The sequence below is a fragment of the Leucopleurus acutus genome, assembly GCF_964270905.1.
Source record: "Leucopleurus acutus genome assembly, chromosome: 1".
NCBI lineage: Eukaryota > Metazoa > Chordata > Mammalia > Artiodactyla > Delphinidae > Leucopleurus > Leucopleurus acutus.
Window position 1 is genome coordinate 144,993,733 of NC_139142.1, and position 16,630 is coordinate 145,010,362.

Below are 16,630 nucleotides of genomic sequence, written 5' to 3' on the forward strand. Positions count from 1 at the left end.
TAAAATGTGGTATATCTATACAATAGAATACTATTTGACAATAAAATGGAATAAAGGATCAATAAAAAGGATCAACCTTGAAAACATTCTGTTAAGTGAAAGATGCCAAACACAACAGACCACATAAATGATTCCACTTATATGAAATGTCCAGAAGAGGCAAATCTATTCAGACAGAAAGTAGATTAGTGGTTGCTTAAGGCTGGAGGGGAATGGGGAGTGACTGCTAATTAATGGGTATGGGTTTCTTTTTGAAGTGATAAAAATGCTCCAAACTTAGATTTTGGTGATGTTTGCACAATTCTATGAATATACTAAAAAGCATTCAATTGTGTACTTTAAATGTGTGTTTTACAGTGTGTGAACTATATCTCAATAAAGATGTGTAAAAAGAAAAGGCAGCTGGGGCTTTCCTTTTGCTTCTTTATCTTCTTCCTCCCTTCCTTCTTCCTATTGGCTGAAATGAGGATGTGATGGCAGGCACTGAAGCAGCCATCTTGAACCATGAGGGTGACTTTGGAAAGTAGGCTATGTGCAGCAAAGCAACAATACAAGAGGCACCTGGAATCATGACTTCAGAAGCTCCTTATTGGCCCTGGACTGCCTACCTTACTGGCCCAGGCTTTCATGTGGGAGAAATAAGCTTCTGTTTTGTTTTAGTCACTGCTATTCTGAGTCTCTCTTACTCACAGTGGATCCTACTTATAAAAGACATACATTGAGACCCAGAGAGAGAGCCTGGACTCTGGATTACGGGGCCCCATGAGCTCCCAGCCAGTGGCAGCCCCTCAGGGACAGAGCCAAGAGCAGAGCCTGTGAAGATGGGGGAAGCTGAACAGCTAAGGGAACACTGGTGGGCGTCAGGGGTCCTGGGCTTCACTGCTGACTCAGAGCTGGTTTCCTGTGTGACCCTCATCCCTCTTGGCTTCAGTTTCCCCATCTGTGAAATGAGAGGAATGGACTAGATGATCTCCCAGTGCCTTTCCTGCGTGGGCCTTACAAAGCTGGACCTGATCACAGCTCAGTTTGATGAGGACTCTGGATTAGGGGCTCCCTGGCAAGACGTCAAACCCCACAGTGTTCACAGGATGGGACATGGGGCTGGGGACCAGGGAGAGGGTACCCCGATAAGGGGATGAGAGGCCCCAGAGACCATCCTTCCTGCCTTGAACTCACCCCTTTCGGGCCACTCACCATCGATGACCCTCTTCACCCGCCAGATCCGGAGCATGATGATGAGGCTGATGGCATCCCAGGGGCTCCTGGGCCCGTTAGCCACAGTGGACGCCACCATCGGGGCCAAGGACAGGATGATCACAGCCCCATCAAACACCTGTGAGAGGAGGTGGATTTCAGTGCCCTGGGCCAACTTCCTGAATGTCCTGGAACCAGAGACCAGGTCAGGCAAAGCAGCTGGTGCTGGCCAGTGATCCCCTGCACCCCCCTCAGAAGTTCACCCCCATCCCTGGCTGCCTCTCGTGACCCTCCTTAGTCTTTAGGGACCTCCCACCCCAGACGTGCCCCTGAGCCCTCTCTCTCCTCCAAGTGACCTCAGCCCATCGCCAGCCTTGGTTCGGACGGCCTTGGGCTGTTCCAAGCTTCTTTTGCAAGCATACGTCTCCAGCATCTTGTCCCTTCTCGGGGTGGGGCTTGCATCCCATGTCGCAGGTTTCCTGCGCTGGCCTCACTGAATCCCTCACTGGCAGTGGAGGCTGAAGGCAGGCCCCTTACCCCTGGGAAGCAACAGCCTAGAGCCCACATCTCATCTGCATCTGGTGCTGGTGTTGAGTCTCTAACCCTGCGTGGAGGCAAAGCTCGGAGAGAAGGGGACCCAGCCTGCGCTTCAGCTCTGGGCCTTGACCTTCCATCTGCCTGTTCCAGCCTGGCCTGGTCTGAGACTTCCACAGGCCAGGCCCCTATGTCTGCTCCCAGCATTTGGCCCAAAGAGGCTAAAAAGTATGTGTGGTGAGGAATGGGGTGGTGAGGAAGGAATGGGCAGCAGACACTGACAGCCTTGCCTTGTCCTGTGCACACCAAACTCTGGGGGTCAGCCAGCCTCCCCCGCACCTCATCTCCACCCACCACACGCCACCTGCTTTTATACAAAACAAAGCAACCGGTTTGCTCTGCAGAAACACTTTTATGAGAAACACTTTTATGGTTCCCCCACTCAGTTCTCTGATCATGGGGCCACTTTAGAGTGGATTTGTTTTAAAACACATTTCAAAAGCTTTCCAAAATGATTCAAGAATAACTTTTTATGGCATGGACATATAGACACCACCAAATGTAAAACCGATAGCTAGTGGGAAGCAGCCGCATAGCACAGGGAGATCAGCTCCGTGGTTCGTGACCACCTAGAGGGGTGGGATAGGGAGGGTGGGAGGGAGACACATGAGGGAGGGGATATGGGGATATATGTATATGTGTAGCTGATTCACTTTGTTATACAGCAGAAACTAACACACCATTGTAAAGCAATTATACTCCAATAAAGATGTTAAAAAAAAAAGAATAACTTTTTAAATTTTGCAGAAAGTCAAGGAGATTTTTTAGACCATTCCTTTGCTGGAAACTTTCTCAGTTCACCCCCCTCCCCACCCACCCAAAGGCACAGCTGAACAGACTCCTGTGTCCAGTGTGGGAAGGAGATGGCCTTTGTTGATGGCTCCCACCCTGGGATGGATGGGACAGTGACATTTCCTGGCTTCCAGGATGGTTGGCTTGGGGGGTGCAGATGGACATTGGTCTTTACCTCTATTTTGTTTTCAATGTAATCCCAGATCCCGAGCACCACTATCCGAAGAACAGTCTGAGAGGAAGTGAGAAAAGAGGTTATGGTTATTGTTCTCCCTCCCCCCTCCTCCCGGCGGAGAGGATTCCAGAGCTCGGAATCAAGGGCTCTGCTTCCTGTTCAATAACGGGAGAAGTCTTCACCATCCCCTAAGTGTTTCTCAGCCCACACACTCTCTCCACCCCCGCTTTGAGTGCCCTAGCTCAGGTCTGCGTCACCGCCTGTGCCAGCCCCTGGCTAAGCACCTTCAATGCTCCCATTACATACACATACACTCTGAATCCTTGGAATGATACGCAGGACCCTGCCTCCTTCTCCAGTCATCTGTTGCACTCCTGTCATGTCACAAACCACTTGCAAATCAACAAACATGCAAGCTCTTTCTCCTTTGCCTTGTCTTTGCATGTGGCTTTGACTCCCCCATTGACTTCCCCCCCACCCCCAATCTCTCTTCTCTCCTTATACAATAATTGGAATTTCACCATGGCCACCCAGATAAAGACTACATTTCCCAGCCTTCCTTGCATCTGTAGTGGCCATGTGACCAAGTTCTGGCCAATGGCTTATAAGGAGAGAAGCTCTGTGTACCACCTCCTGGTTGCGACCTTTAAGGGATTAGGCTCGTCCTCCTATTTCCCTCTTCCCAAAGACTAGAATGTGGGTGTGTAGGTGTGGTGGGGAGGTGTCTTCAGTTAGGAAGGGCTGGCAACAAGCATGCTGGGCCCCCACTAGCCCCAAGCCACCACGTAAGCCTTAACTGCTGACCCCACCTTGTTTAATTAAGTCCATGTGTTTTTGGTTTTCTTGTTATAGCATCTTGGCCTGTGTGCTAACCAGCAGGGCCTTTTCCCCTTCCTCTTCTTGGAAAGGCCTTCTCCTTCTGGCCACGGCTCAAATGTCACCTTCATGAAGCTTTTCTACCCTCCCCAGGCTCAGTGCCTCTTTCCTGGGTGTTCCTATAGGCCTTGGACCATCAATCACCACCCTCCCTCCCTTGGACTTGATCTTACCTTGTGGTGACTATCTGCCTGATCCCCCAATTCAGGCTCAAGAGACACTGTCTGATTTCTCTCCTTTACCCCTAATCCCTGGCATAGAGCGACACTGAGTGATTACAAGTTGTGAATGAATGAACAAATGCATGCATGTCTGATTCCTTAAAGCCCTCAGGAACTCACTCCAATGCCTCCGCCTTCTGTGGCGGTTTCCTCACCAAGAGTACATCTTTCTCCAAAGAAGATACTTAAAAGCTGGTCTCATATGACCCTGGTACAATTGTCGTAGGCCCTTCCTTGAACCAAGATGAGAAGTTCACAGTAATTCACACCAGGTGAGGTCCCTGCTCCCACATGCCTGTAGTACAAGGCCAGCCATCTGAATGTGGCAAAGCTGTAGAAAGCCTAGGGATCTCTACCCACACTTAAGCCACAAAAAGGCTTGGCTGCTAAAATTTACCTCTTCCCCATAAAGGACTATCCTGAAGAGATGAGAAGGAGGGATGCTGGTGGCGGCCAGCTCTGTCACCATGTTTGATAACACACAGGGACATGTGGCAGCCTGATGCCCATTCCACGTGGCTTCCCAATCTCTCGCTTAACTGCACCACAGCTTCGAGTGGGTGCAGAGAGATCTGGGTTGGAGTCCAATATCTTGAGGTCACAGCTCAGTAATCGGCTGGTTGTGTGGCCTTGGGCAAGTCAAATAACCTCTCTGGGCCTCAGTTTCCCCTTCTGCTAGAGAGATGAGTTAGAAGATACAAATCTTCCAATTCATTATGAGACTAACATTTGCCATCTGGTACATATCAGTAGGTTGCAGATCCTGGGCCAACCCTCCTCACACATGATTCTCATTTTACTGAAGGGGAAGCTGAAGCTCAGAGAGGTTAAGGAAGCTGCCCAAGGTCACTCAGGCCTTGGGAGGTGAGTCGGCCTTTGGACCCAGAGGTGTCTGACTCTGTGTAGTGTACTCAAGCTGCATAAGAACGCCAGATACTGTCCTCGTTTCTTTTGCTGCTGTTCACTCCCTCGAACTGTGCTGACTTTGAAACTCAGTATTTGTCTCCTCTGAAATGATACACCAGCCACATCCACCTCAAAATCCCAATTCTGGGGCTCCCACAGCAAAAAGTCCAGGCTAGCACAGAGAGGAACAGGGCCTGGTCCGGATGTGATACCCCCTTCTCCCCGCCCCGCTGTTGCTTGTCTTTGGAAATTGTGGTCAAATATACAAACATGAATTATACCATTTTAACCATTTCTAAAAGTGAACCGCGGCATTACGCACATTCACACTGTTGTGCAATTATCACAACCATCCACCTCCAGAACTTTTTCATCACCGCAAACTGAAACTCTGTGCCCATTAACCATCAACTCCCCCTTCTCACAGCCCCTGGCAACCACCATCTACTTTCCATCTCTATGAATTTGACTCCTCTAGGTTACCTCATTTAAAAGGAATCATCCTGCTTTATAAACAAGGCAGCATTTACTAAAATGTCAGTGTGGGTATGAGGAAGGGAGCTGGCCAGGCTGAAACCCAGCCAGGAACCCCAGAGAGGGGAGGAGCAGACAGCAGACAGCACCGGCGGGGCCTCTGTGCTCTAGGAAGGGATGGAGGTTGCATGGGCTTATGGGTCAAGGTGGTACCAGGTAGGCAAGTGGAACAGCGGGAGTACTGGCCACCTATTTGCCTTCCCTCCTTGCTGGCCCATCCACAGGGGACCCACCCTGTGAGGGAGACTTTCCTTCCTAGCCCAGCCCATGGAAACAGAACAGCCAAAAGGCAGCTGTGGTGATGGCTTGGGAAACAGCTCCTGGGCCAGCCTCCCGCTGTAGATGGGAAATGGCCTGGAACTGGCTGTTCCGAGTCAGGGTCAAAGGTGGAATGAGAACCCAGCTCTGAAACACTCCACCCAGGGGTTTTTCCCCTGCAGCATCCTTTGCTGTCCGTGGAGGTAAGGACCTGGCCATGCTGCCCTGCCGCGTCACGGCCCCCAGCACGGGTCTCACCCAGACTGACTAACCCATTGTTGGCCTGTGTGTCTCCATGTGCAGGCAAGGACCCCCTGCTTTAGCAACATCTGGGGATTCTGTTTAAAATGGAGATTCCTGGGCTCTCATGAAGATCCAGGATGTCAGGATCTCTGGGTGCAGGGCCCAGAAATATGCCTTTTTTTTAACAAACTCCCCTGGAGTACCCAACAGAACGGCAGGGATGTGTAAGGTGACAATGCCCTGGGTAAACCCAGGGAGACCACGTGCCCAGATGCAAGAAGGAGAAAGAGAGTTAGATCAGGAGTCAAAGGTCAGGTCCCCCTTTTGGGCTCTGACTATCCCTTACTAACCATGGGACATCGGCCGAAGCCCTCAGTCAGCCTGCAGGAAGGCAGAACTAGTGACCCCGTGCTGCCTGCCTCAGCTAGCCAGCTGCTACAAAGCTCCGTTGGAAAGAGCTTTGTTAACAGAACTGCAGGAGGACACTAAGGAGGGGTTATTTTTATCACCCACCCCCACCCCAGGGCCCGCGGCCTTGAAATCCTGCGCCTAAGATTTGCAAAGGGCTTTGAGGGGGGTGGGACTGAGGGACCTGGACCCTCAGCTCCAGCTGCCTCTGTCCCACCTGGGACTAAGAAGGGTTTTCAGCCTCCTTCATTCCAGTCTCACCTTCCAGAGATGAGGATGCTCTGACAATCAAGATAGGCCAGAGTCTTGGCAAAATCTCCAAGATGGCACCATCTATTATTTACTATAATCCAAGCTCTCGTGCCATTTTACAGATGCACAAACTGAGGCTGAGAGGGGCAGGTAAACCTTCTGGTCCCCAGGCCCCTCTTCCTTCCCACCCCAGAGGCCTCATCTTTTCCCTCGGCAAGCCCCGCTCTCAGGAGGGACTCCCCTCATTTCTCCCAAGGGAAGGGGCTCAGGTTTCAGGCAGCACGAGGGGAGGATGGGAAGTCCTGACCCTCTGCATCTGCTCCAGGCCCTGCCTCGCTCAGGTGGCAGCAAGGACTCCTGGCCTCCTGCCGCCTGAGGCCTGAGCCCCTCCCCTTAGGGGAATCGGCCTCTTTCCCTGATTGAGGCCTGATGAGTTTCCTAGGGTTTAGGAACCCTGGGAGATGCAGGCAGAAACACCTGCTCGTCTATCAGACGCCTTTGAGCAAATTTTTCAAAGGCACCCCTTCCCCAAGCAGAGGGAGATCCCCTGGCTCACTGCCTGCTGAGCAGAGTGGGGGCTGGCACCCTCGCTCCCTGCAGAGCCATTCCCAAAGCCGGGCCCACCAGCCGGCGAAAATGGAGCAGCACACATCTCGCCCTGAGCTTGTGCCCCTGGAAGGCTGCAGCCGGTGGCGTTGGGGAGCGGAGTGCTGCACGGCTTAGGGGGAACAGCCTGGCCTGAGGAAGACACACGATGGGCAGCAGGCCGCTGGGGGCTGACCCCTGGTACTTCCTCAAGAAGCAGATGTACCCTTGGGCAAGTTTTTGCTGCCAAGACGGCTACAGGCTCCCTCCTCTGCAAGCCCCCGGTTAAACTAGAGAAGCAAAAGGAAGACATGGAGTCCGGGATCCAGCTACAAGGAGAACTTAGGAAATGTGAGGAACGTTTGTGGGGGCTAAAAGCAGTCTTGAACTGGTTTGCAAAAGAAAGGTTTGCTGGATGACATGCACAGGTTGAGGGGTGATTGCAGGCAGCACAAGGGTGCCCCCTGGGGTTAGGCGTTGATAAAACAGGAGTAGAGCCAGCAGCCACCCCTTCCCTCCTTCCCTCCTCAAGTCTTCCAAATCTGTGCGGAAGAGGATGGTGAATGGAGACTGCCTCCTCCCTAGGGGTCTAAAGATGACCCCCTTCCGAGAGGCAGCAGCTGATATCTCCAGGGACCTGGGCTCCCAGGCACACTGGCTGCACTGTCTCCCGCCATGCTGGGTTCATTTTGGCAGGAGGTTCCCGGCTACCTTAAAAGAGTGGGTTCAAGACCCACAGGGTAGAGCACAGTGGTGACAACATGACCAAACGGCAGTGAATTAAGCACTGACATGCCCTGGCTGTGTGCTCCCTGTGCAGGGGGCACCGTGCTAGGCTTGGGTGACGAAGAGAGAAACTGGAACCCACATGATGTGCAAGGTTTGTCCCAGAACTCCCTCTGGGCATATGAACACCTCCACTTCCTCCACCCTGAAACATCTCTCACTGACCCCACGTTCTCCCAAGTTTCTGAAGAGATGCCTCCACTAAACCCACTGCAGTCTGATGCCAGCACCCAACATTCCAGGAAAACTGCTCGCCCTGGTTACCAATGACCCCTCAGCAGCTTCAGGTGTGCTGCTGGCTTCCTTGTTCTAGAAGGCCTCCTTTTGTTTCCAGGATCCCACACCCTCTGGGTTCTCCTCCCACCTCCCTGGCTACACCTTCTCAGTCAGCTTTCCATCCCAAAATTGTTTCCTGGGGCTCCATTTCTTCTCCTCTCACTCTCCCTTATCCCCGGACAATTGCACCCTTGGCTTCAACTCGCACCCGACACCCTGAAGCCCCACCCAGTCCACGACTCCAGCTGAGACCTCCTCCTGCAGCAGTTCCCAGGCTTAGCACAGGGCATCCCCACGCCCTCTTAGGAGGCCAGCCTCCCCCGGAAGTCGTGCTCACCTTCACTCTCGCTCGCATGTGCCCCCTCCCCCAGGATGGCCGGTCCCCAAGTCCTGCAGAGTTTAGCTCCTTCAACTCTGTCCAGCTTGTCCCTTCCTCTGTCCCACTTCCACTGCTCTGGGTCAAACCTTTAACCTCTTACAGCTAAATGGCACCTCCTAAATAGTCTCCAAATTCCAGTCTGCCCCCACCTCCAACCGCTGCTCCTTACCAGCTGCCAGAGGGATTTCTCTAAAAGTCCAACTTCATCACCCGCTTCTCCTGCCTGGGGCCTCCTCCCCACTGCCTTCAAAACAAGACCCCCCACTCCTGAGCAAGACATGGAGGGCATTTCATGACCTGGCCTGGTCCCCAGGACATCTCTCACCATTCCCTGCTGTAGTCAACAACCAGGCACGCTGTGGTCGCTCACGCTGTCCCTTGTCTGCTCTGTGACTGCTGCCTGAAGGTCCTCTATCCCCACCGCGCACCTAGCACCTCACACATCCGCAAGCAGCCTGCTTTCCCTCTGAGGTCTCCTACTGACTGCAGCAGGAGACTTAAGCTCCATTTCCGGTTCTCTCATTACACACGTCCCCTTGGCGGCTTCCCAGTAGACCGCAAACACCTGAGCTGGGCCTGCACCTTGATGATCAGGGCAGAATCCTCACGCCCAGTACCACCTACAGCACCTGGCAAGGAGTCACTCAAAAATGTGGGCTGAATGAATAAATTAACAAGAGCTTCCATTTATCAAGTCCTTCCTCTGTGCCAGGCTCTGTATTAGGAGCTAGGAGGTTAATTTTACGTGTCAACTTGGCTGGGCCGCAGGGTGCCCAGATATCTGGCCAGACCTCATTTGGGGTGTGTCTGGGAGGGTGTTTCGGATGAGATTAGCATTAACTGGAAGAATGAGTAAAAGCTGATTGCCCTCCCCAACGTGAACGGGCCTCATCCTATCCAATCCACCTGATAAAACCAAAAGGCAGAGGGAGGAAGGATTTGCTCTCTCTGCTTGACTGTCTTTGAATTGGGACATTGCAGATTCCCACGTGCACTGAGATGCGCATCATCAGCTCTCCTGGGCCTCCAGCTTTTGCCCCCTACAGATCTGGGGCATTTCTTGACCTCCATCACCACGTGAACCAAGAAGCTGTAAATCTCTCTTATTACATAAATATACACATCTAGGTTATATTTGTTGGTTTTGTTTCTCTGGAAAACCTAGACTAATAGAGGGACTTTATACACATTATTTCATTTCTCACAAAATCCCTCTAAGATGGATATTTTTAACCTCCTCTTACAGACGAGGAAGGCTGATGCTCAGACAAGCTAAGTGACCTCCCCAGGACCAGACAGCTGGCAGGAGGCTGAACCAGGAGGCTCAGAGCCTGGGCCTGACCTTCCCTCTATGCCACTGGCCCACATGAATGAACTGCCGCCTGGGTGGGAGGACACGCCACGACAGCCAGAAACAGCCAGAAGTGGTGCGAGGAGAGGGCGGAAGGGAGGACTCTGGGCAGGAGAGGAGCAGGGGGCGGCGTCACACGGGCTCAAGGGTCACTGCTCTTAAGCCCAAACTGAGTCACACTGAGATGGGGTGAGTCTTCAGGGCTGTTGCTGTTTATAACAGCAGAAAACGGGGAGAAGTCCCACAAGTCCAAGATGAGGGTTAATCTGGGGACATCGTACAATGGCTGCAGCCACTGTATGGCAGGGGATTGCCAAAATGTTAGGATTTGACAAAGCTGGATGGTGGGAACACATGTGTGCATTAAATGGTTCACTATGTTTTTGATGTGTTTCAACTATTTGCTAATTAAAAAAAAAACCACTAGGTAGAATCCCAAGCACGTGGTTGTAAAAGTATGTACATGAAAAGACATTTACAAAATATTCACAGACAAAAAGTGCGTTCCAGAATATCAGGTCCACTATAACCCCGTTTTTCTTAAGGAAAAAGTGTGTACGTACACACTTGGGCATTGAAAAAGGCTCACTGGGCGTAAACCAAGTTAATAGTGGTTGTCTGTGGGTGATGGGAATGTCCAGTGACTTGGCCACTGTCGACGTAAACCAAGTGAATAGTGGTTGTCTGTGGGCGATTTGTTTTTTCTCGTTTTGTCTTGTCTGTATTTTCTACAATGGGCAGAATGATCTTTGTAAACATGAGGATTATTGTTATACATCAGGGTGATGAGACGGAACCTTGTGCTTATCCAGAGGAGTCACCAGGGACCCAAACTTTGGGTTGTCTGTGTGGTGGCCTCTCAGCTCCTTCTGAATGTCACCCTGACAGCCCGGCATGAGGTCTTGGTCTGTGTCTGAGGCCAAGGGTCACTGAGAATGTGCTTCTTCCCTACTAGGTCCCTCCTCCAGGAGGTAGAAGTATTAGCCCAGCTCTCCCCACTTGCACGGATCAGTTGTTGCTGAGAATGTGGTGTTAAGTGGAATGTTCTGGACCTGGGATTATTTCTAGAATCTCAGAGCTGGAGGGAGGACCTTGAAGGTTACATTGCATGGCCCAACCACCTTCCAATGATTTTTCATCCCTTGTCTGGTAGCCCAATGAGCTGGTCATCTAGCCTGAGCTTGCCGACTTCCACCAGCGGTGAGCTTGACATTGTCTAAAGCAGTACATTCCAACTTGTTTAGAAAATTCATCTCTATATCCAACTTTCATGCTCCCTAAGATCACTGTCAAGGTCATGGCAAATGAAGAAATGAAAACAAGATTTTGAAAAAGAATTTCTCACATGTTTAATTTATTCATGCCTTCATTGGTGGGTGTCAGATGCCCAGCCCTACGCCAGGTGATGGGGGAGACAGAAGACTATACAGGCACACCTTGGAGATATTGCAGGTTCAGTTCCAGACCACCTCAATAAAGCGAATATTGAGTATGGTAGCTCCTCAGAAAACTAAAAATAGAGTTGCCATATGATCAAGCAATCCCACTCCTGGGCATGTATCCAGACAAAACTATAATGCGAAAAGACACATGCACCCCTATGTTCATAGCAGCACTATTCACAACAGCCAAGACATGGAAGCAACCTAAATGTCCATCAACAGATGAATGGATGAAGAAGATGTGGTACATGTATACAGTGGAATATTACTCGGCCATAAAAAAAGAATGAAATAATGCCATTTTCAGCAACATGGATGGACCTAGAGATTATCATACTAAGCGAAGTCAGAAAGAGAAGGACTAATACCATGTGATATCACTTATATGTGGAATCTAAAATACAACACAAATGAACATATCTAGGAAACAGAAACAGATTCACAGACATAGAGAACAGACTTGTGGTTGCCAAGGGGGAGATGGGTGGGGAGGGAAGGATTGGGAGATTGGGATTAGCAGATGCAAACTATTATATATAGGATGGATTAACAACAAGGTCCTATTGTACAGCACAGGAAACTATATTCAATATCCTATGATAGGGGACTTCCCTGGTGGTGCAGTGGTTGAGAATCCGCCTGCCAATGCAGGGGATATGGGTTCGAGCCCTGGTCTGGGAAGATCCCACATGCCGCAGAGCAACTAAGCCCGTGCACCACAACTACTGAGCCTGTGCTCCAGAGCCCATGGGCCACAACTACAGCGCCCGCGTGCCTAGAGCCTGTGCTCCACAACAAGAGAAGCCACTGCAACGAGAAGCCCGTGCACCACAACGAAGAGTAGCCCCCGCTCGCCGCAACTAGAGAAAGCCCATGCACAGCAAGGAAGACCCAACACAGCCAAAAATAAATAGACAAGTAAATAAATAAATTTATTTAAAAAAATCCTATGATTGGGGCTTCCCTGGTGGTGCAGTGGTTGAGAGTCCGCCTGCCGATGCAGGGGACACGGGTTCGTGCCCCGGTCCGGGAAGATCCCACATGCCGTGGAGCGGCTGGGCCCGTGAGCCATGGCCGCTGAGCCTGTGCGTCCGGAGCCTGCGCTCCGCAACGGGAGAGGTCGCGACAGTGAGAGGCCCGCGAACCGAAAAAAAAAAAAAAATTCCTATGATAGACCATGATGGAAAAGAATATTAAAAAGTATATATATGTATAACTGAATCACTTTGCTGTATAGCAGAAATTAACAAAACACTGTAAATCAACTATACTTCAATAAATTAAAAATATATTTTTAAAAGTGAATATTGCAATAAAGCAAGTCAGGAATTTTTTGATTTCCAGAGCATATAAAAGTTATGTTTACACTACACTGTAGTCTATTAAGTGTGCAATAGCATTATGTCTAAAGAAATAACGTATATACCTTGGTTAAAACATACTTATTGCTAAAAAATGCTAACCATCTGAGTCTTGAGCAAGTTGTAATCTTTTCGCTGTGGAGGGTCTTGCCTCGATTGTTGATGGCTGCTGACTGATCAGGGCAGTGTTTGCTGAAGGTTGGGTGACTGTGGTGATTTCTTAAAATAAGATAACAAGAAGTTCGCTGCTTGGATTGACTCTTCCTTTCACGAATGATTCCTCTGCGGCAGGCAATGCTGTCTGATTGCATTTTACCATAGTAGAACTTCTTTCAAAATTGGAGTCAATCCTCTCAAACCCTGCTGCTGCTTCATCAACTAAGTTTATGCAATATTCTAAATCCTTTGTTGTCGTTTCGGCAATCTTCACCAGCAGTAGATTCCATCTCAGGAAACCACTTTCTTTGCCCACCCATAAGAAGCAACTCCTCACCTATTAAAGTTTCATCATGAGACTGCAGTAATTCAGTCACATCTTCAGGCTCCACTTCTAAGTCTAGCTCTCTTGCTACTTCTACCACATCTGCAGTTATTTCTTCCACTGAAGTCTTGAACCCCTCAAAGTCATCCATGAGGGCGGGCGTCAACCTCTTCCAAACTCCCATTAATGCTGCTATTTTGACTTCTTCCCATGAATCATGAATGTTCCCAATGGCATCCAGAGTAGTGAATCCTTTCCAGAAGGTTTTCAATTTATTTTGCCCAAATCCATCAGAGGAATCACTATCTGTAGCAGCTAGAGCCTTACAAAATGTATTTCTCAAAGAATAAGACCAAAAAGTCAAAATTACTCCTTGATCCATGGGCTGCAGAATAGATGTTAGCAGGCATGAAAACAACATGAATCTCCTTGTACATCTCCATCAGAGCTCCTGGGTGACCAGGCACATTGCCAGTGAGCAGTACTATGTGGAAAGAAAGTAGGTATCAACAGTGGGCTTAAAATATTCAGTAAACCATACTGTAAAGAGATGTGCTGGCATCCAGGCTTTGTTGTTCCATTTTACAGCACAGGCAGAGTAGACTTAGCATGATTCTTAAGGGCCCTAGGATTTCCAGAATGGTAAATGAGGATTGGCTTCAGCTTAAAGTCACCAGCTGCCTAAGTCCCTAACAAGAGAGTCAGCCTGTCCTTTGAAGCTTTGAAGCCAGCACTGTCTTTTCCTCTCTTGCTATGAAAGTTCTAGATGGCATCTTCTTCCAGTAGAAGCCTGTTTCGTCTACATTGAAAGTCCTTTGTTTAGTGTAGCCACCTTCATTCATGATCTTAACTAGATCTTCTGGATAACTCGCTGCCGCTTCTGCATCAGTACTTGCTGCTTCACCAGGTACTTTTACGTAATGGAGATGGCGTCTTTCCATCAACCTCATGAACCAAACTCTGCTAGCTTCCAACTTTTCTTCTGCAGCTTCCTCGCCTCTCTCAGCCTTCACAGAATTAGGGCCTTGCTTTGGAGTAGGCTTTGACTTAAGGGAATGTTGTGGCTGGTTTGATCTTCTATCCAGACCACTACAACTTTCTCCATAGCAGCAGTAAAGCTATTTCCCTTTCTCAGCCTTCGTGTGTTCACTGGAGTAGCACTTTTAATTTCGTTCAAGAAAGTTTCCTTTGTATTCGCAACTTGGCTAACTGTTTCATGCAGGAGGACTAGTTTCTGGCCTGTCTCTGCTTCTGACATGCCTTCCTCACTAAGCTTCACCATTTCTAGCTTTTGATTTAAAGTGAGAGATGTGTGACTCTTCTTTTCACTTGAACACTTAGAGGCCGTTACAGAGTTATTAACTGGCCTGATTTCAATACTGTGTCTCAGTGAATAGAGAGGCTGAGGGAAGGGAGAGAGACTGGGGAACAGCTGGTGGGTGGAGCAGTCAGAACACACAAAACATTCATCGATTAAGTTCGCCGTCTTACAAAGGATTCATCTCCAAAATTTACAAGCAGCTCATGCAGCTCAATATCAAGAAAACAAACAACCCAATTCAAAAATGGGCAGAAGACCTAAATAGACATTTCTCCAAAGAAGATATACAGATTGCCAACAAACACATGAAAGGATGCTCAACATCACTAATCATTAGAGAAATGCAAATCAAAACTACAATGAGGTATCACCTCACACCAGTCAGAACGGCCATCATCAAAAAATCTACAAACAATAAATGCTGGCGAGGGTGTGGAGAAAAGGGAACCCTCTTGCACTGTTGGTGGGAATGTAAATTGATACAGCCACTATGGAGAACAGTATGGAGGTTCCTTAAAAAACTAAAAATAGAACTACCATATGATCCAGCAATCCCACTACTGGACATATATCTGGAGAAAAACATGGTCTGAAAGGATACAGCACCACAAAGTTCTTTGCAGCACTGTTTACAATAGCCAAGACATGGAAGCAACCTAAATTCCATCAACAGATGAATGGATAAAGAAGATGTGGTACATATATACAATGGACTATTACTCGGCCGTTAAAAAGAATGAAATAATGCCATTTTGCAGCAACATGGATGGACCTAGAAATTGTCATACTGAGTAAAGTAAGTGAGATAGAGAAAGAGAAATATCATATGATATTGCTTATATGATACAAGTGAACTTATTTACAAAACAGAAACAGACTCACAGACTTAGAGAACGGAATTTATGGTTACCGGGGGGAAGGGATAGTTAGGGAGTTTGGGATTGACATGTACACACTGCTATGCTTAAAATGGATAACCAACAAGGACCTACTGTATAGCACGGGGAACTCTGCTCAATATTATGTAACAACCTAAATGGTAAAAGAATTTGAAAAAGAATAGATACATGTATAATGTATACCTGAATCACTTTGCTGTACACCTGAAACTACCACAACATTGTTAATCAACTATACTCCAACATAAAATAAAAAATAAATTAAAAAAAAAGAAGCACAACCCTCTTGCCTTCCATCTGATGACTGAGGCTCACCAGGGCCCCCCTGGGAGGAGGGAGCAGGCAGGAGAGGGACCCCTCACAGATCCAGAATCTTGGGGTGGCTGCTGATGTGCACAGATGAGGGAGGCCCTGGCTCTGTTTAGTTTGGCAACGGCCCTCGCTTGGCACACAGCACAGGTAACCCAGCAGGCCAGACTCCCTCAAGACCCAGCGCAGCCGAGGACAACTTTAAGAGACAGTGCCGGGGAGGACGAGGTGGCCCTAACAGCTGATGTTAAAGGAAACCTTGATCAACTGACAGATGGATACACAAAATGTGGTCTATCCATACAATGGAATAGTATCGAGACATCAAAAGGAACAAGGCACTGATGCATGCTACAACGTGGATGAACTTGAAACTGTGCTGCATGAAAGGGCCAGACACAAAAGGTCATACATCGGGCTTCCCTGGTGGTGCAGTGGTTGAGAGTCCGCCTGCCGATGCAGGGGACACGGGTTCGTGCCCCAGTCCGGGAGGATCCCACGTGCCGTGGAGCGGCTGGGCCCGTGAGCCGTGGCCGCTGAGCCTGCGCGTCCGGAGCCTGTGCTCCGCAACGGGAGAGGCCACAGCAGTGAGAGGCCCGCATACCACCACCAAAAAAAAAAAAAAAAAGTCATACATCATACAATTCCGCTTATATGAAATATGCAGAAGAGTTAAGTTCATAGAAACAGAAAGCAGGTTAGTGGTTGGCAGTGGCTGGGGAAAAGGGGGGATGGGGGAATGGCCACTTAATGGGGACAGAGTCTCCTCTGGGGGTGATGAAAATGCTTTGGAACTAGGAAGGGGTGATGGTCACACAACACTGTGTGTGCTAAAGGCCACTGAACCTTTAAAATGTTTGTTATGTAAATGTCACCTCAACTGAATCCTAATAATAATAAACGGGAGGAGGACGAGGAAGAGGACGCAGCAGCTGCAGCCGCTGCCTTGAGGCTCCTGTCCAGAAGGCCGGCCGTGGGTTGGCTTTC

General features: G+C 49.2%; 1 protein-coding gene across 1 annotated transcript in view; it reads right to left on the reverse strand.

Annotated features, from left to right (window-relative positions):
- TMEM266 (transmembrane protein 266) overlaps window positions 1–16,630 on the reverse strand; it is a gene marked incomplete at both ends in the record, with an annotated part of 86,526 nt that overhangs the window by 44,352 nt on the left and 25,544 nt on the right. Inside the window, 2 exons of the mRNA XM_082835997.1 lie at window positions 1,195–1,333; window positions 2,756–2,812. Of these exons, the coding sequence (XP_082692123.1) occupies window positions 1,195–1,333; window positions 2,756–2,812 (196 nt within the window). The remainder of the gene's footprint in view (window positions 1–1,194; window positions 1,334–2,755; window positions 2,813–16,630) is intronic.